Here is a 15773-nt window from a genome sequence, read left to right on the forward strand (position 1 = left end):
AAGGAGAGATGCTGCTGTGAGGGTTTGGAGAAAAGGAAAGAACACTGAGGTAGGTATCCCACTGAAGGTCAAAGCCTGTTGTTACTCAGTCGAAGCCTGTTACAGTGTTACTAGAGCATAGGAGGCCCTTTCCCGCCCAAGCCAGTGGCCGCAGGTGCCAAAGGTTTACACAAAAGCTCTGGGGAGGAAGACTTCAGACTGTGAAAATGCTTTCCACTAAATGAACGTCATCTGCAAACTGGGAAAAGACCACCATTAGTCAATTTGGCCAGCGCAACACCTGGGGTCCAGCTCGCAAAAGCCCTCTGTTGACAGTGAAGTTGGGCAATCCTCGAGGGGACCCTGGAGGAATAGGGCACTCATGGTGGGATCCAAAGCATGTGCTGGGCCCAGGAGAGGCCATAGTGGAGCTCAGAGACCTGTGCCCCAGTCCTAGCTCTCCACCAATAAGCTGCCTCTCCCTGGGGCCTCGGCTTGTGTACTGGAAGTTGGTCTGTTGGGCTGAGACAATTTCTCTCCAAAGAGCCTGGGGGTTTCTCTTGACCTGAGAATTGGCAGCTGGCTTGGAGTCCTACCCCAGCCTAATCTGTAGCCCTCCCAGGTCCTAAGGCCAGTCCCACTCAGAGGCCAGGCGGAAGGAAGAGCACCATGTGGGTCCATGTGGCTGGAACAGAATCTGAGGGTCTTCCCTTGGAAGGGTTCACTTCCCTTGCTTTGCCACCAATGTGGTCAAAGCAGGTCAAACGCAAGAAATAGTAAAGCCTAACCCAGCTTCGCCCAGCCAGAGGCCCTGGCCAGCTAGCTCTTATCATAAAGAGATCTTATCCCCATGAGCACCAGTGAGGGACTCCGCCCTCTCTCAGTCTTCTGCCTGCACCTTCCACTTCCTGTGACAACCTGCATAGGAGACCAGCCTGCCTCCCCCAAGCTAGGCTTCCCTCCTGTGCAAAGCCCCACCCCCACATGGGCCCCAGCTGCAGGAGGCCCTGCTGAGTGTAATTCCCTGCGCCCTCCTCTCTGCCCTGGCCCGTCCGGACAGATTAAGCCTTTGTCACACACACCCAGAAAAGCTCAGGGCCAGATGGGACAGGACAAGTGTCAGATCATAGACCTGAAGCCCGAAGCTAGCCTGGAAACTGGGGAAAGGCCCTGACCACAGCTCCTCATAGAACTGTAGGGGGAGGAAAGGGGACTTGAGGCTGGTAAGAAGACACACAGGATGGGTTACTCTTGAACTGCTGAAGCCTATCTCTGGCTCCCTGATTCCCTGGCATTTCCTCCACTCCCTACCGGCCCTCCCTCTATAGTCTCTGCAGTATAGTCTCTATATCACTTTGTCAGCGGTACCTGTCTTCCCTGCTAGTCGGGTGTCCCAAGAGAAGTTGCTTGCCCTTCCCAAATGCCCAGTGCTAACCTCAAAGTCCTGGGGCCTATCCCCAAGGCCTGGAGACTCCGGATAAATGTCATAGACAAAGGTTTATGGCCCAATGACCTTCACAAAAACCCACACAAGACAAGACTACAAAATCTTTCCCACTGACACCAGAAGCAACAACAACTTCTATTCCATGTGCACGTCTGCACATGTGTGTATGCATGTGCATGTTTGCACATGTGTGTATGCATGTGCTTGTGTGTGTGTGGATGGGTAGAGGCAGAGAGAGATGACCCTTTACATCTTTCATAAAAGGTTCAATTGAGGCCCTCCTCGGAAGAGGTCAGGGCTGCCTCAGAATTTCCAGCAGAGTCTGCTTCTTAGATCCGCTAAAAGGAAAATGAGCATAGAAAAATTATAGCAGCACCCCAGGAAAAGATTTGGTGATGGGGTGGCAACACCAGTGGCTGGCTCTGGTTGGCTAGGCAAGTGGCAGGTAACTAACAGGTTCTCTGGGGACAGGCAGGCCAGGCAAGCAGGCATGGGGAACTGGAGGGACAGGCTGTCACAGGAGGACATGCCTGTTGTGTTTGTCATCCTCCCAGCAGCCTGGGCAGGGAGGCCTGGGTCCCGTTTCTCTGCCTCCCAGGCAGGTGGTCCCCTGGGGAAGGTTTATTATTGGTCTTGGAGCCAGGGTGGAGGCCTGTCAGGTCCCTGCTGTAAAAGGCAAGCAACGTAGACTGAGTGGGCTTCTGGAAAGATCTGAAGCAGCTAGCTAGCTAGCTCAGGCAGGACTGTGAGCCCAGGCCTAGTACCAGCTTCTGTAAGTGGATGGGAAGGGGTGCTCTGGCATTGGCAGCTGTGTGGAATAAAGGGCTGGACAAACCACCACCTCATGATTCCCACTCCTTAGGGGAGTGGGTAACCCACAGAGAGACAGAAAGCCAGCCACCAGGTGTGGGAGCATCTCCCCTGAACCCCAATAGTGGATGAATTGGGGATCCTGGCTTAGATTACAAAGGAGTTGGGGAAAGACAAGCTGCTGGGAAAGGGAGCCAGGAGAAAGATGAGGTGGGAACTGACCTGGGAAACCCTGAAGGCTTAAGGCAAGGATCGAGCCAAGAGTCTGGTGGGTGGCTGCCCTAGGAAGAACCACCTTGATTTGAGGGGAGGGGTCTCACGATGGGAAGAACCAAGTGGAAGTCCCAAACTGGCAGGGTGGGAAGGGATGACAGCTCACCTGCCCCGTAAGGGAAAATGGACAGTGATTTGGATGGGGGAGGATCCTTGATCTATCGGAGCAGGGGACAATGACCCAGACTCCCTGGGTTTGAAGACGAGTGCCCATTTATTTGGGGCTCCGTAACCAACGCCACAGGGACTCAGCCCACTCTCCCGCTCCGGGAAGCCGGTGGGCGCGCCCCTCGGCCCTGCCCCCTGTTCCCTGTCCGGCCGGAGGCGGCAGCGGCGCAGATGGGCTGCTGGCGGCCGCAGCGGCAGCGGCGCGGTTATCAGCGCTCCTCGCAGATGGGCCGCCAGCCCTCTGCGCTCGCGGCTCCCACTCCCCGCGGCCTGCAGCCCCGTCCCCTGGGCGCGGGGGGGAGGCGCCTCGGGCTCCACTCTGCCTCCCGCCTCCCTCCCTCGCGGTCCCCTCACCCCGCGGGCCGGGCCCGGGCGGCCGCCGGAGGGGGAGGGGGAGGGGACAAGTGCACTTTTCGTAACGACCGAATCAATTGTGTGTGAAGAGCCCGCTCCGGCCGGGGACAGGGCTGAGCGCGGGGCGGGCGCGCCGGACGGGGGAGGAGCGCGGAGGGGGGAGCGGGGGAACAGGGAGGAGGGAGGCCGGCGCAGGGCGGCCGGGCTCTAGCGCTCCGGCCGGGCGAGGCCAGGGAGGGGCGGCGGGGAGGAAAGCTAAGCTGGCCCGACCGGGCCGGGCCGGGGACCGAACACACTACCCGAAGGTCTGGGCAACGGAAAGTTCAAAGCTCAGCAGCGCCCGGAGAGCAGCCGCCCCCCCCAGCCCCCACCTTCTGCAGAACAATGAGGTCCCGGCAGGGGGGAGCCGCGGGGCCCAAGCCTCACGCCCTCTCCGGGTCGCCCCGAACCGAAGGGGATGCCCCCGCCCGGCCACTGGCCACCGGCCTCCTCCTTTCCTGGGGCTGCGGTTACCCGCCCCCTCCCCAGCGCCACCGGGGCCGGCCTGGGAGACGGGGGAGGGGAGGGGATGAATAGGTCATGCCGCCCCCGTCCCAGGGTGGGGGGAGCGCCGGGCCCAGGGGGCGGCGGGGACGCCCCACCCACCCTTGGGAGGCTGCTCCTGCGCCAGGCTGCGGCTCTAGCTGCCCCTCCCCGGGCCAGTGCCGGGTGGGGTCGGGGCGACAGTGCCAGAGCTAGCCCCCTCCCCTGGTGCCGGGAGGCCCAGTGGACTCCCCGTCCCGCCGCTGCCCCTGCTTCCCCACCCCCGCAGCACCACCCTACACACACACACACACACACACACACACACAGACACACGCGCGCGCGCACACACCAAACACACACACAGACACACACACACACAGACACACACACACACCGCCCAGCCGGCCCGGGGGCGGGAGCGCGAGGCGCCCGGGACAGGCGGCCTCGGGGCGGGAGGGGGGAAGGCTGGAGCTCCGTAGCAGCCGCCTGCTGGCGGGGGAAAAGGGGGAGGGGAGGGGACGAGAGGACAGAACAGGCTGGGGTGAGCAGCCTGGGACAGCCCGCCCGTCACGGCCATGGCCCGAGCAGCGGCGCAGAGGGAGGCAGGGACGCCCCAAACCCGGAGCTCTGCCCAGGCGGGCCAGGGAGGGCTAGTGAGCAGGGACGCGCGCGCCCCGGGTGGGCTAGACACACGGACAACCCCAGAAACACACCATTCGGACACACATCCACACCCCCACCCCGCCCCCGCCCGCCCCGATCCCGGCCACGGGACTGGCCCGCGACCGCCGCGCGCGCACTCACCGAGCCCGTCTTGACCGGCACATACACCACTTGGCCCATCTTGGGTTCCCGGCCGCTGCCCAGGCGGAAGCCCTTGGAGCGCACCCAGAACTGGAACTTGCCTTTCTCGCCCGCCGCCGGGCCGCTGCCCGCGCCGGTCCCGCCGCCGCCCTGCAGGACCTCGGCGATCCGCTGGTATTTGCTGCGTGTCACTGTCTTGGTTTTGGCCGAGTCGCCGTAGGTGCGCAGGCACCAGTCCCGGAACTGGCGGCCCAGCTCCGAGTCCCCGGGGCTGCGCTCGCGCTCCCAGCCCCCGCGTAGCAGCAGCGTCGGCTTCGGCATCCTCCCGCCGCGCCCGGCGCCCTCGGGGGCGGGCCGGCCACCCGGCCGCCCGGTGCTGAAACTGGGCTGGGCTGGGCCGGGCTGGGCAGGGGCGCGCCGCGGCCCGGGCTGTCCCGCGGTGTGGCTCCGGCGCGGCTGCTGGATGGGCGCGGGCGGCGGCCGGACGCGCGGGGCTGCGGCGCGCTCTGTCCTGCTCGGGCGGCGGCGGCGGCGGCGGCGTTGGCGGCGGCGGCGGCGGCTCCGGCTCGCCTCCTGCTCCGCCTCCTCCTCCCCCCGGCCGGGATGCAGGAGCGATGGAGGCAGCTTCGGGCCCGGAGGTGCAGAGGGGGCGGGCCGCCCCGCGGGCGGCCAGGAGAGGCGGGAGGCGGGGAGCGGCCCCGGGCGCGGGGAGCGAGACCGAGCCTAGGCGCGGGCGGCAGCGGTGGCTGTCAGCTTGCGCGGCTCATCCTGCTCCGGCTCCGGCTCCGGCTGGGGCTCCCGCTGCCGCTGCTCTTCCTCCTCCTCCTCCTCCCGCGCCCGCCTCCACCACGCCGCGGGATCCCACCTGTTAGAGCGGCGCAGGCTGCGCCGCCGCCCGCCCCCCTCCCTCCCGCGCCCGCGCGCCCAGCCCCGCCCGGCCCGGCCCCTGGGGGCGCGGGGGCTGCTGCACCCGCAGTGGCCGAGAGGGCTACAGCCGCAGGCGCGCAGTACCCAGCTAGGGATCGCGTTCCATCCGGCCGGTCCGGCCCACAGCCTGGAAGGCCGCGTTCTGCTGGGACGGGCTGACTGTCCCGCGGGGAGTAGGGCACATACCCTAGCCCAGCCACAGGCGTCCCCAGCCTCCCAGGTTGGGACGTCTTAGCCGAGGTAGCCCAACCCAGGCAGCTGGGACAGGCTCCTCTCCTCCTCCCGCAAATGGCCTGATCTCTCTGGTGTCAGTGTGGGTGCCAGAATAGGGGTGTTCCCCCGGGGGAACCCCAAGCCACCACCCTTTGGACCCCCAAACTTTCTCTCCTTCCACCTCGTCTGAATTCCCCAATGATTGGCCTTGCATTAGTGTAGGTGGGGGTGGGTAGCCCCAGGCCCCCACAGAAGTCACCTTGTCCAGTGGCCTCACTACAGCCAACCTCACTGCGCCTCTGAAGACCTTGACACACCCACAAACCCATGCTGAGAAGCCTGACCTTCCCGGGGCGCACCTTGGCCTAGAATCCCTTAGTGAATAAACTTAGTGACCTCACACCCCCTCCCGCCGGAGCAGATCTGACCAGTATAGAACTTCCTCCTCCCCTATGAAATTACAAGCATAAATAAAGGTACAAGCCAATACTTCAGGATTTCTGCCTTCCTTTCTTACGGGGCATAAGAAATTACCGCATTATCCTTTCTGCTGTCCCCTGGCGGCCACCCCCATGTCACCAGGCCACTCTTAAGGGCATATTATCACTCAAGAGTTGAGTCCTAAAACAGGACCATTTCCTGCCTAAAAACTCCTAGGTATCCATAACCGAGTCATCGGGACTATTGCGAGCCAGTCCCTGGCAGCTGTGAGGCCATCCCCATCTTAGAGAAGGGGGTCTGGGCATTGGAGAGGTGGCTTGACTTGCTCAAGGTCATGAGAAAGGATTAGGGATGTGAGTTTCTGTTCACTTCCGCCTGGCACCCACTTACCATTTCACACATAGGCCTCCCCTCTCAGGTGGGAGCTACACGCCCTCCCCAGCCAGAGTCCCCAGATGCTCAAGGCCCATATCTGACTCATCCCTGAATTTCCCAGTCCTGGTACAGCATCTGGCATACCGTAGGTGCCAATAAATGCTGGGAAGAACCTAAGGGGTCTTCCAAGTTCCAACCTCTCTGTATGTCACATAGATTATTTTTAGATAATTTACATTTCTATGTTACTTTATATACGCCAACAACTTCACCACACTCACTTTTCCTCCTCATCTTCCCAAGATCTCTTTTTGGATCCCTGCTGCCGTACCCACTTTAAAGAGATGGCCATTGGGAGCTGGGGGTGGGGGTGAAAGAGGCAGGAAGATTGAATTCAAGGCCAGTCTCCATAGCATAGGAAGCTTCAAGATAGCTAGGATTGATTCCACTGGGGTTCAGAAAAGGGAGAGTTCTAGCAAAAGAGGACCAGCCCTGGAGTATAGGGGCTTCTGTGTGACTTTTCAAATGTACAGATATCCCTACAGCCGGCTCCCCTTCTAAGAGCCAAAGTCTTCTGCCTGCAGGTGCTCATGATCTCTGAATAAGGGGGTCCTGTGGGTGGCGGGGGCCATAGTCTCAGTCCACCAAATAACCACTAAGCCAGACCACCTCTCCACCAGTCTAGGTCTTTGCCTGCTTTTCAGGTTGTAAACGCCTACTTGTTCGTCTTGGACTGAGGTCTAGTGTGTCTGGTGAGCTTTGTGCAGAAGTCAAACAGACTTGAAGTAGCATGCCCCCATGCTCCCAGGTTCTGCCCCGCAGCTTCCATTTTTGCTGGGTGTCCCCAACTTTATCATCTGTGAGAGAGGCAGTACGTCATGGATAGAAATACTAAAGATACTATATGTAAGGATAACTGCTATATAAGGTACTCAATAAGTCCTCTTTTTCATGGGGGCCAAATAGTAGTAAGGGTGGGAAATTACATTTACTGATACCGGGTTGTTTGCTTGTTTGTTTGTTTTTTGGTGTTTCATTCATTCGGCAAACATTAATGGGAACATGGTTGAGGGAATCTCAAGGTCCCACCCTCCTGAAACTCCTCAGTGGGTGGGGGGAATGGCCTTCAAGCAAACCAGCTGTCAGTCATTGAGATTGCAGGGAAGGGGCCATGATGGAAACAGCACACTGTGGAGAACTATGGAAGTAAATAATGCAGGAAGTAGCTGCTATTCTTAGGGGTTAGGCAGGCCCCTCTGAGGAGGTAGGCTTGGAGAGGTGCCTTCCGTGGTGGGTTCCCTGGAGCCAGCCATCCTAAGGTCTGGGCAAATAGCCTTCCAGGCAGAGGGAACAGCAAAGACAAAAGGCCCTCCTGTGAGGTGGGGCCAGGAAGACGGCTCAGTGGTGAAGACGCTTGCCGGTCATCCGGATAACCTGAGTCCAACCCTCAGGACCCACATACAGGACAGAACCAATTCCTGCAAGTCGTCCTCTGACCTCCACAGGGCATGTCCCGCTGCCCTCCCTGAAAACAGATATATAAATGTAATTTAAAATTTTCAAACCAGACATAGTAGCACATACCTTTAATCCCAGCACTTGGGAGGCAGAGACAGATGGATCTCTGTGAGTTGGATGCCAACCTGATCTCCAAGTGAGCCAGGACAGCCAGGGCTATGTAGAGAGATCCTGTCTTTAAAAAAAAAAAAAAAAAAAAGCAAAGCAAAAACAACCCCGAGAGAGTTCCAGGATAGCCAGGGCTACATTTTTGTCTTTGAAAAAACAAACAATTAAAACCCAAAGCGTTTCCCTAAAGATCTTGGTAAGAAAAAATATCTTCTAGAAAGTGGAATTGGTGAGCAGAGAGGGGTTAGAGAGCAGGGGCCTTGTCTTTTGTTTTCTGAGATGGTATAACTATAGCCCTGGCTGGGCTGGAACTTGCTATGTAGACCAGGCTAGTGTTGAACTCCTGGAGAGCCACCGGCCTCTGCCTCTGCCTCTGCCTCTGCCTCTGCCTCTGCCTCTGCCTCTGCCTCTGCCTCTGCCTCTGCCTCTGCCTCTGCCTCTGCCTCTGCCTCTGCCTCTGCCTCTCTGCCTCTCTGCCTCTGCCTCTGCCTCTGCCTCTCTGCCTCTCTGCCTCTCTGCCTCTCTGCCTCTCTGCCTCTGCCTCTGCCTCTGCCTCTGCCTCTGCCTCTGCCTCTGCCTCTGCCCCTCTGCCCCTCTGCCTCTGCCTCTGCCTCTCTGCCCCTCTGCCCCTCTGCCCCTCTGCCTCTGCCTCTCTGCCCCTCTGCCTCTCTGCCTCTCTGCCTCTCTGCCTCTCTGCCTCTCTGCCTCTCTGCCTCTCTGCCTCTGCCTCTGCCTCTCTGCCTCTGCCTCTGCCTCTGCCTCTGCCTCTGCCTCTGCCTCTGCCGAGTGCTGGGATTTAAAGGTATGTGCCACTATGCCCAGAATAAAGCAGGGGTGTCGATGTCAGGGGGTGGAGGTGGGGTGGGGAATCTTGATTGTATCCTAGATCCACAGGAGCTAGTTAGAAACTGGGGTACAGAGGAAGGGAAGAAGATAGCTTAGAAGCTATGAAATCGGAAGCCTGAGCTTCTCCCCAAAGCCCCCCAATACCAGGCATATGTAGCCTCTTGTCCCAAGAGGTGCTGGGAAGAGACTGAAGAGAGCTGACTCCTGGGATGAAGGCGGCCTTCTCTCCCCCATATTCATCCCCACTGCTGTGGAAACAGATCCCTAGACCTTTGGCCTGTTCCTATCAACTGTATCCTGCCCGCAGAGGATGCTGGGTCAGGGCATCTTCCACAACTACTCCTCTCTTCCTCCCCTTGCAGACACCTGTCAAGGGGACAAAGGAAGTCCCCATGAGGCAAAGCCTAGTGAAATACCGTTTGGCTTCCCCCCCCCCCCCCGGAGCTGGGGACTGAACCCAGGGCCTTGTGCTTCCTAGGCAAGCGCTCTACCACTGAGCTAAATCCCCAACCCCTCTGTTTGGCTTTTTGTTAAGGTGCTTTTCTTTTATTTTATGTATATGAGAGGTTTGCCTACATGTATATGTGTGTACCAGGTCCATGGAGAGCCTGCAAGAGGCCAGAAGAGGGTACTAGATCCCCTGAACTGGAGTTACAGAGCGGTGTAAACCTCCATGTGTGTGCTGGGAACTGAACCCACATTCAAACGCTCTTAACCATTGAGCCATCTCTTCAGTCCCTACCTTGGGCTTTTGGTTTGTTTTTCTGTTTGCTTCTGTTTTTGTTTTTGGAAAGGGAGGTGGTTTGTTTTAATTCTTGGTCCATATGTCCAAACCCCAGGCCTCCAACCCCTTCCAGTGGTACTAACAATGCATGAGGTAGCCAAGCTCAGTAGGCAGATCAACTGAATCCCCAAAAAGGACAGAAGCTGGTCTGCAGAGCACCTGGCTTTGCCTATCACAGATCACCTGCCTTTCTTTGAGCTCTCCTAGGTTCAGGACAGTGGGAATGTAAACACACAATGACCACAAGGCCCATAAGGCTGTGCTGGGAAGCTCCTGGCTTGGCCTCTGAGCCAAGAGATTCAGGCCCTGACAGAGGCCCACCCCCCTGAGGGCTGGAAGTAGCTAGTGCCAAGCCTGACACCACTCTATTAAGCCACAATCACCTCGGTATCTCCCTGCTGGCCTGTCTAAGCCACCTGACTTGCTGTAGGTTCACCCCCATCCCTCAGTTGACTCAAGGACTTCCTCGGAGCACTGATGGACCACTGGGCTTTCCCTAATGTTGCCTTGAACCCACAATTGCAACATCCTCTACTACCCGGGGTAAAGTTTGTAGCTTAATAAATAATTATTGCATGCATATATAGATCGTTCTCCTACCCCTGCTCTTGGTGACATAAGTCTCTTATCTGTAGTCTTTTATCTGCTGGTAAGATGGGGATACTGATGATAGTCTCCTCCCCTCCCCCCAGCTCTCAGGGCTGTGTGCAAATGAGCAATTGCTAAATGCTAGCTCTGACTATTATTATGTCTACCAACCATTCATTTGGACATTTGCTCTAGCATCTTCTGTGTCAGACAGCCATTCGGTGTGGGGAATCAGTAGTCAGCCGGATACTGCTCAGCCTCTGTGGCACTAAGCTGCTCCCCACCCCACCCCTTTTTTTTTTGACACAAAGTCACAAGTGCCTCTAGCCGGCCTCACACTATGTATCTGAGTACGACCTTGAACTTCTTTCTGACTCCATCTTCAAGAGCTAGGAGTATAGGTGCCAATGGGGTACGGACACTCTGCTACATGCCCAGACTGAGACAAGAAGATAGACTGAGATTTTAAACTCGAGGGCCTTCAGCAGACGGAAGTCTTCAGGGCAAGGAACAGAAGAGAGATGAGGTCTCTGCCTCTGGGGTGACCTGGGCTGTCTATGGGTACACAGCCCACTTTCACAGCCACCACCTTCCCAGAAGTTAAAACTGAAGGCGATGTGGAAACTAACTTATTAGGGGTTTCATTCAAATATCGCTTCCCCGGAGGAGCTCCCTCTGCCCTGTTGAAAAGTCCCCTGGGCACTCACTCCATGCCCTGCCCTGCTTGGTCTGTCTTCTCAACATCTCCCTCCACAATGACGCCTATTTCTCCCCTCACAGGCCCCTCACCCACCAGGATATGTGTTCCAAAAAGCAGGGACTCTGTCCTGTCCACCATGGTATCTACAATGTTCACAACAGTGATAAATGAAGCCAGCCAGTAGAGTGGCACACATCTGTAATCCCAGCACTTGGGGGACCCAGGTAGGACAATCATGAGTTTGAGGCCAGCCTGAACTACACTCTCTATCTCAAGCTCCCAAGTAGGGATGAACCACCCTAAATGTGTGTGCAGAGTGGGCCTTGTAATAGAAACTTCTGATGCAATGGAGAAGCAAGACTGGCAAGTCGCTCCCATTTACGCAGCCTCAGTTTTCTCATCTGTAGAATGGAGCCAAGTGCCCGCTTGGCAGAACCTTTGTGAGATGCCATCCTAACATAGGACAGATGGGTGTGCCATCAAGGTGACAGATGGAGCCCTCGGGGGAGGGGGGAGCGAAGGGAGGCTAAGGGGCCTGGAGGCTTCCTATAGGACACAAAGGAAGCTGACACTGGATCTGTCCCGTCACCTGAACTCACCAGTAATTTATTGATGCTGGACTCCAGCACCCAGCGGCATGCCAGGTCAGTGTCACAGAATGGGGTAGTGCCCTAGGACTCCCTCTGCCTCACCACTGAAGGCCTGAGGTGGGGAGCATGGGTCTGATTGGCACCGAAAAACAGCCACATTCCCTGCCGTGCACCAAGCACTGGGGAGATGGGAAGCTGGCTTTCCTGAGTCACACTGGGTAGGATGAGTGCAACTGAACAAGTCTGAGAGCCGCTGAGGACCCGCCGGGAGTATCTTTGTGTGGTACACAGGTCTGTGTATTAATAGGTCAGGAATTGCCATTCTGGGGAGACACATCACACAGCCAAATAGGCTGCCGGAGAATTCAAACCAGATCTACCTGGCTCCAAACCCCAAGCTTATTTGGTGTGGCTGGCTGAGGGGTGTGTGAGGCAAATAGCTCCAAGGAACGAGCTCCATGCATGCCGGCCACTGGCACAGCCCGGTTCTCAGGGGAAGCACCATGAGTTTGAGGCCAGCCTCGATTACATAGCGAGTTCAAATGGGCTTCAGAGAGACTGTGTCCCAGAAAGGGGTAAGGGAGAAAGAGGAGGAGGAGGAGAAGGAAAGGGGAAGAGAAGGGGAGAGAAAGCAGCACAGAAGGGGAGGGGAGAGAAATTTTCTGTGTGTTCAAAGTAAAGAAGACCCATTCCACTGATGGCCTCCTGGTCCCTTGCGGGGTTGAGTGGAAGGAGGAGGGGTCATATGTTTCTGACAGGGAAGTAGACAGGTCATGACTTGGGAGGGGGCCATGCCCAAGTGCGGTTGGGGGCATGACCCCTGGATGGGCTACAGCAATGGTTCTCAACCTTCCTAATGCTGTGACCTGGTAACACAGTTTGTAATGTTATGGTGACCCCCCTCCCAACCGCAAAACTGTTTTGTTCCTACCTCATAACTGTAATTCTGCTATGAATCCTAATGTAAATATCTGTCACGTGATAGACAGTATACGACCCCTGTGAAAGGGTTGTTCAACCCCCAAAGGGGTCTCGACCCACAGGTTGAGAACCACTGGGCTATGGAAAGCTATGGGAGATGACTGAGCAAAGAGTCATTTTTTCCCCAGACTGGGAGACTCAAAGGGGACAGCCAGTAGGGCTGTTGGCATGTGGCTTTCAATGTGGCCCAGTGTCTGGCTCCAGCCTAACCTCTCTCCACTCTTTTTTTTTTTCTTTTCTTTTTTTTCCGGAGCTGGGGACCGAACCCAGGGCCTTGCGCTCAATAGGCAAGCGCTCTACCGATGAGCTAAATCCCCAACCCCCTCCACTCTTTAATCCATGGGCATTCTGGGCTCATTCTGAGCAGTACACCCCCTTGTTTCCAGCATTCCCTCACCTCAGGACTCACACCATTTCTCCAGGTTCTGTGGCCCTGCCTGGGCCTTGCTTTCAGGCCTAATTCCTTGAAGAACCTGCTTCAGCCATGCCTTGACCACAGAGCTGCAATGTAAGCTGAGCAAGGACTGTCCTCCAACCACAGGGCTGCAGCTCCTGTGCATGGTCACCTGTGTCACTCACTCCTCCCGCCCTGCCCTGCATCCCATGTCCTTGGAGAAATGCTCCCTGCCCCATCTTCCCCACAGATGCAGCTGAAGCAAGACAGACCTGAGCATGACCTGAGGTCCTCGTAGCCCCTTGTGGATGGGTCTCTGATAGCATGGCAGAGCCCTGGATTCCACAGCCATGCCTGAAGCCCTTTTTACAACCCTCCATCTCTTAGGGCTGGTTTCTTGTCACCTGAAGAGTCCAGTCTCAGAGCCACTAGGCCCAGGGAAGTAAGTGTCCTATTTGATGAAACAGTTTTCTCTCCACAGCAACCCCCAGAGTCTCTTTTCTCAAATACAACCCCTGTTATACTCCAGAACAAGGGGCCAAGTCCATACTCCTTGATATTCAAGGCTTTCCATTCTTCTCACTCCCTGTGTTGGACACACACACACACACACACACACACACACACACACACACACCCCTGCCGATGGTTTGTATTGGCTGTTCTCCTCATTGGAATGACTCTTTCTAGAGAACTCTTGTGTATCCTTCAAGACCCAGTTTGACAGTCATTGTATCTGCTGTGCTCCCATGGGACCTCAGGAAGGATGAAGCACTTAGGCCTCCAAGCACCAAGTACCCCAGCTGCTCTGCCCAGCAAGAAGCACACAGCATGGTTAGTGGCGTGTGCTTCACGGCCTTCCTCCCTCCACACAGCACTGCTCCTTGTGAATTTCCCACCTGCTAATAAATAGGTATCCACGGAGTGGTTTACAGACATGACATTCCATACTGCCTCAAGGTCTTGTTAGATAGGTTAGTTGGTCAACTCTCTAGCTAGCCAAGGACTTTCACTTCAGATCTCTTGGAAGAAGAGGAAAAATCAAAGCTGGCCTAGCCTCCAGTTTGAGATCACTTCACCCAATTTCTCCATCTCAGAAGAGGGGAAACTGAGGCCCAGAGAAGGTAGACACTTGACAGAAAATCTGGATCCTGGATCTAACTCCCTGTCTCCTCAGCTAGTGCCCTTCTCTTAAAACCCTGCTGACACAGGCCCCTCAAAGTAGAAGTCAGTCACTTCTGCATCAAAATATTAAAAGGGCTCCATCGCCAGCCTTCTGCACTCAAGCCCTGACCACTTCTGACCAGCTGTATGACGTTAACTGAACAGTGAAGCCTGACTCTTACAGTGATATACAGGAAAGCACTTAGCAGAGTGTCTCACACGCAGTAGGCCCTCAACAAATTTTGCCGGCTCATTGTGACCTTGGCCTTCTCAGGCAATACTGAGCACACAGGTTCTTGAATCCACAGAAGAGTGATGGCCCCTGGAGGCAAAGCAGCTAATGCTAGGTGCAGGATTTCAGAGGTAGCCAGGTCCTGAATTCCTGCCCTCCCACCCACCCAGTGTGATTTAAAAAAAAAAAGTCTGGTTCAGGTGGGTTCCCTTCCTGAGTCTGTGCAGCCCCAGGCAGTAGATGGCCTCCCCCCTCCAAGCCTGATTGTTTAGTTTAGTGGCCTCTTCCTGCGTGCATTTCATCCCAGCTCTCTGAACTGGGTTTTGTGGGGTGGAGCACAGTATAGAGAGGAGACCACCAGGGAGCTGAGGCCTTGGGCTCGCCACTGGCGCTTGCTGCCCCTGGGGCCTAGGACTGTTGTCTCTCAGGAAGTGTCTGTCCTTGGGCTGTCCAGAAGGACATTGTCCCTGGAGTGCTCTTTCTAGAGGCTTCCCAATGACAAATGGTCTGCTGCCTTCACCCCACCCCCCCGCCCCCACCCCTACCTCACACGACCACACCAGTCTTGGGTTGGGAGGGGTCTCTGAGCCTCCTACCTCGAAATTCACCTCAGATGGAGAGTCAGACACCATGAAGTGCCTCACAGGGCTTTCCCACATCTCCAGCAAGGAAAATGGAAGCTCAGCATCTAGGTAGATGTCAGTTAGACATCAGGAAGTGCCACTTAACCTGGCTATAGCCCAGATCATGGGTGACATTAAGAGCCTGAAAGTGGGAATCAGGAGGCTGTGACTATGTTCTTGCCTTTGTACATCCACCAGTGGGGACTGTCATTTCTACTTGCCACAGAGGCTTGGGATGAGACAGCAGGGGGAGGCTGGAGACAGCAGCTGGATCAAATAACCTCTCTGGGTTCCTTTTGCTCTCATTGTGGAAAGGAGTCCTAAGGCCAGTCCTTGCCTTGGTCTTGGGCCCAGGGACCCATCAGTGAAGTGTGTCCACCCAGGACCCTGGCTTAGGCAGCTGCTCTGCTAATGGCCACTCTCCCTCTTCTTGGGCCACTCATGGGGCCAAAAGATCAGGGCAGCCAAGAAACTTTAGAGTTAATCCTGGGCCTCCTGATTTACTGTAAACCTGGCCATGTCCTTAACCCAATATCGTCTCCGTTTCTCTATCTGTGCCATGAGCTGTTTGGAAGGTTGCCACAGCCCCTTCTGTCCTGGTCTGGAACCCCTTTACTGACCCAACAAGGTTAGATTTGCTCTCCTCTGCTCTTCCTGAAGGTTTCAGGTCCGCTGACCTTGTTTGCTGGAGCTCCTTAGCTTCCTCCTACCTTAGGGCCTTTGCACATCCCCTCCCCTCTTCGCACCACAAATCCACTCACTCCTGCTTGAGCCCCCAGACTCCCCCCAGCTCACTCCCACCTATATAACAGCCTCCATGCCCTCACATCCACATGACTCCTGGGTTGATGATCCTTTGCTGTGAATTCTGAGAGCAAGGGCTGACTGGGCCTGATCCCGTCACATCCCCAGTGTCAGCCCTGGGCAGA

At 56.6% G+C, this 15773-nt stretch overlaps 1 protein-coding gene across 5 annotated transcripts in view; it reads right to left on the bottom strand.

The window, feature by feature from the left end:
* Positions 1 to 15773, bottom strand: part of Nol4l (nucleolar protein 4-like) — a 142500-nt gene that overhangs the window by 118198 nt on the left and 8529 nt on the right. For 2 of the 5 annotated variants that reach the window (XM_087653380.1, XM_087653379.1), the window contains exon 1: positions 4361 to 5151. The exons of 1 other annotated variant lie outside the window; for it this stretch is intronic. In XM_087653380.1, the coding sequence (XP_087509506.1) occupies positions 4361 to 4681 (321 nt within the window). In that variant the 5' untranslated portion in view covers positions 4682 to 5151. Of the gene's footprint in view, positions 1 to 4360; positions 5152 to 15773 lie in introns of those variants that run through there. 2 more of the 5 variants (XM_087653382.1, XM_087653389.1) reach the window with 2 other exon arrangements.

This window comes from Rattus norvegicus, chromosome 3 (assembly GCF_021556685.1).
Source record: "Rattus norvegicus strain SHRSP/BbbUtx chromosome 3, alternate assembly SHRSP_T2T, whole genome shotgun sequence".
Classification (NCBI taxonomy): domain Eukaryota; kingdom Metazoa; phylum Chordata; class Mammalia; order Rodentia; family Muridae; genus Rattus; species Rattus norvegicus.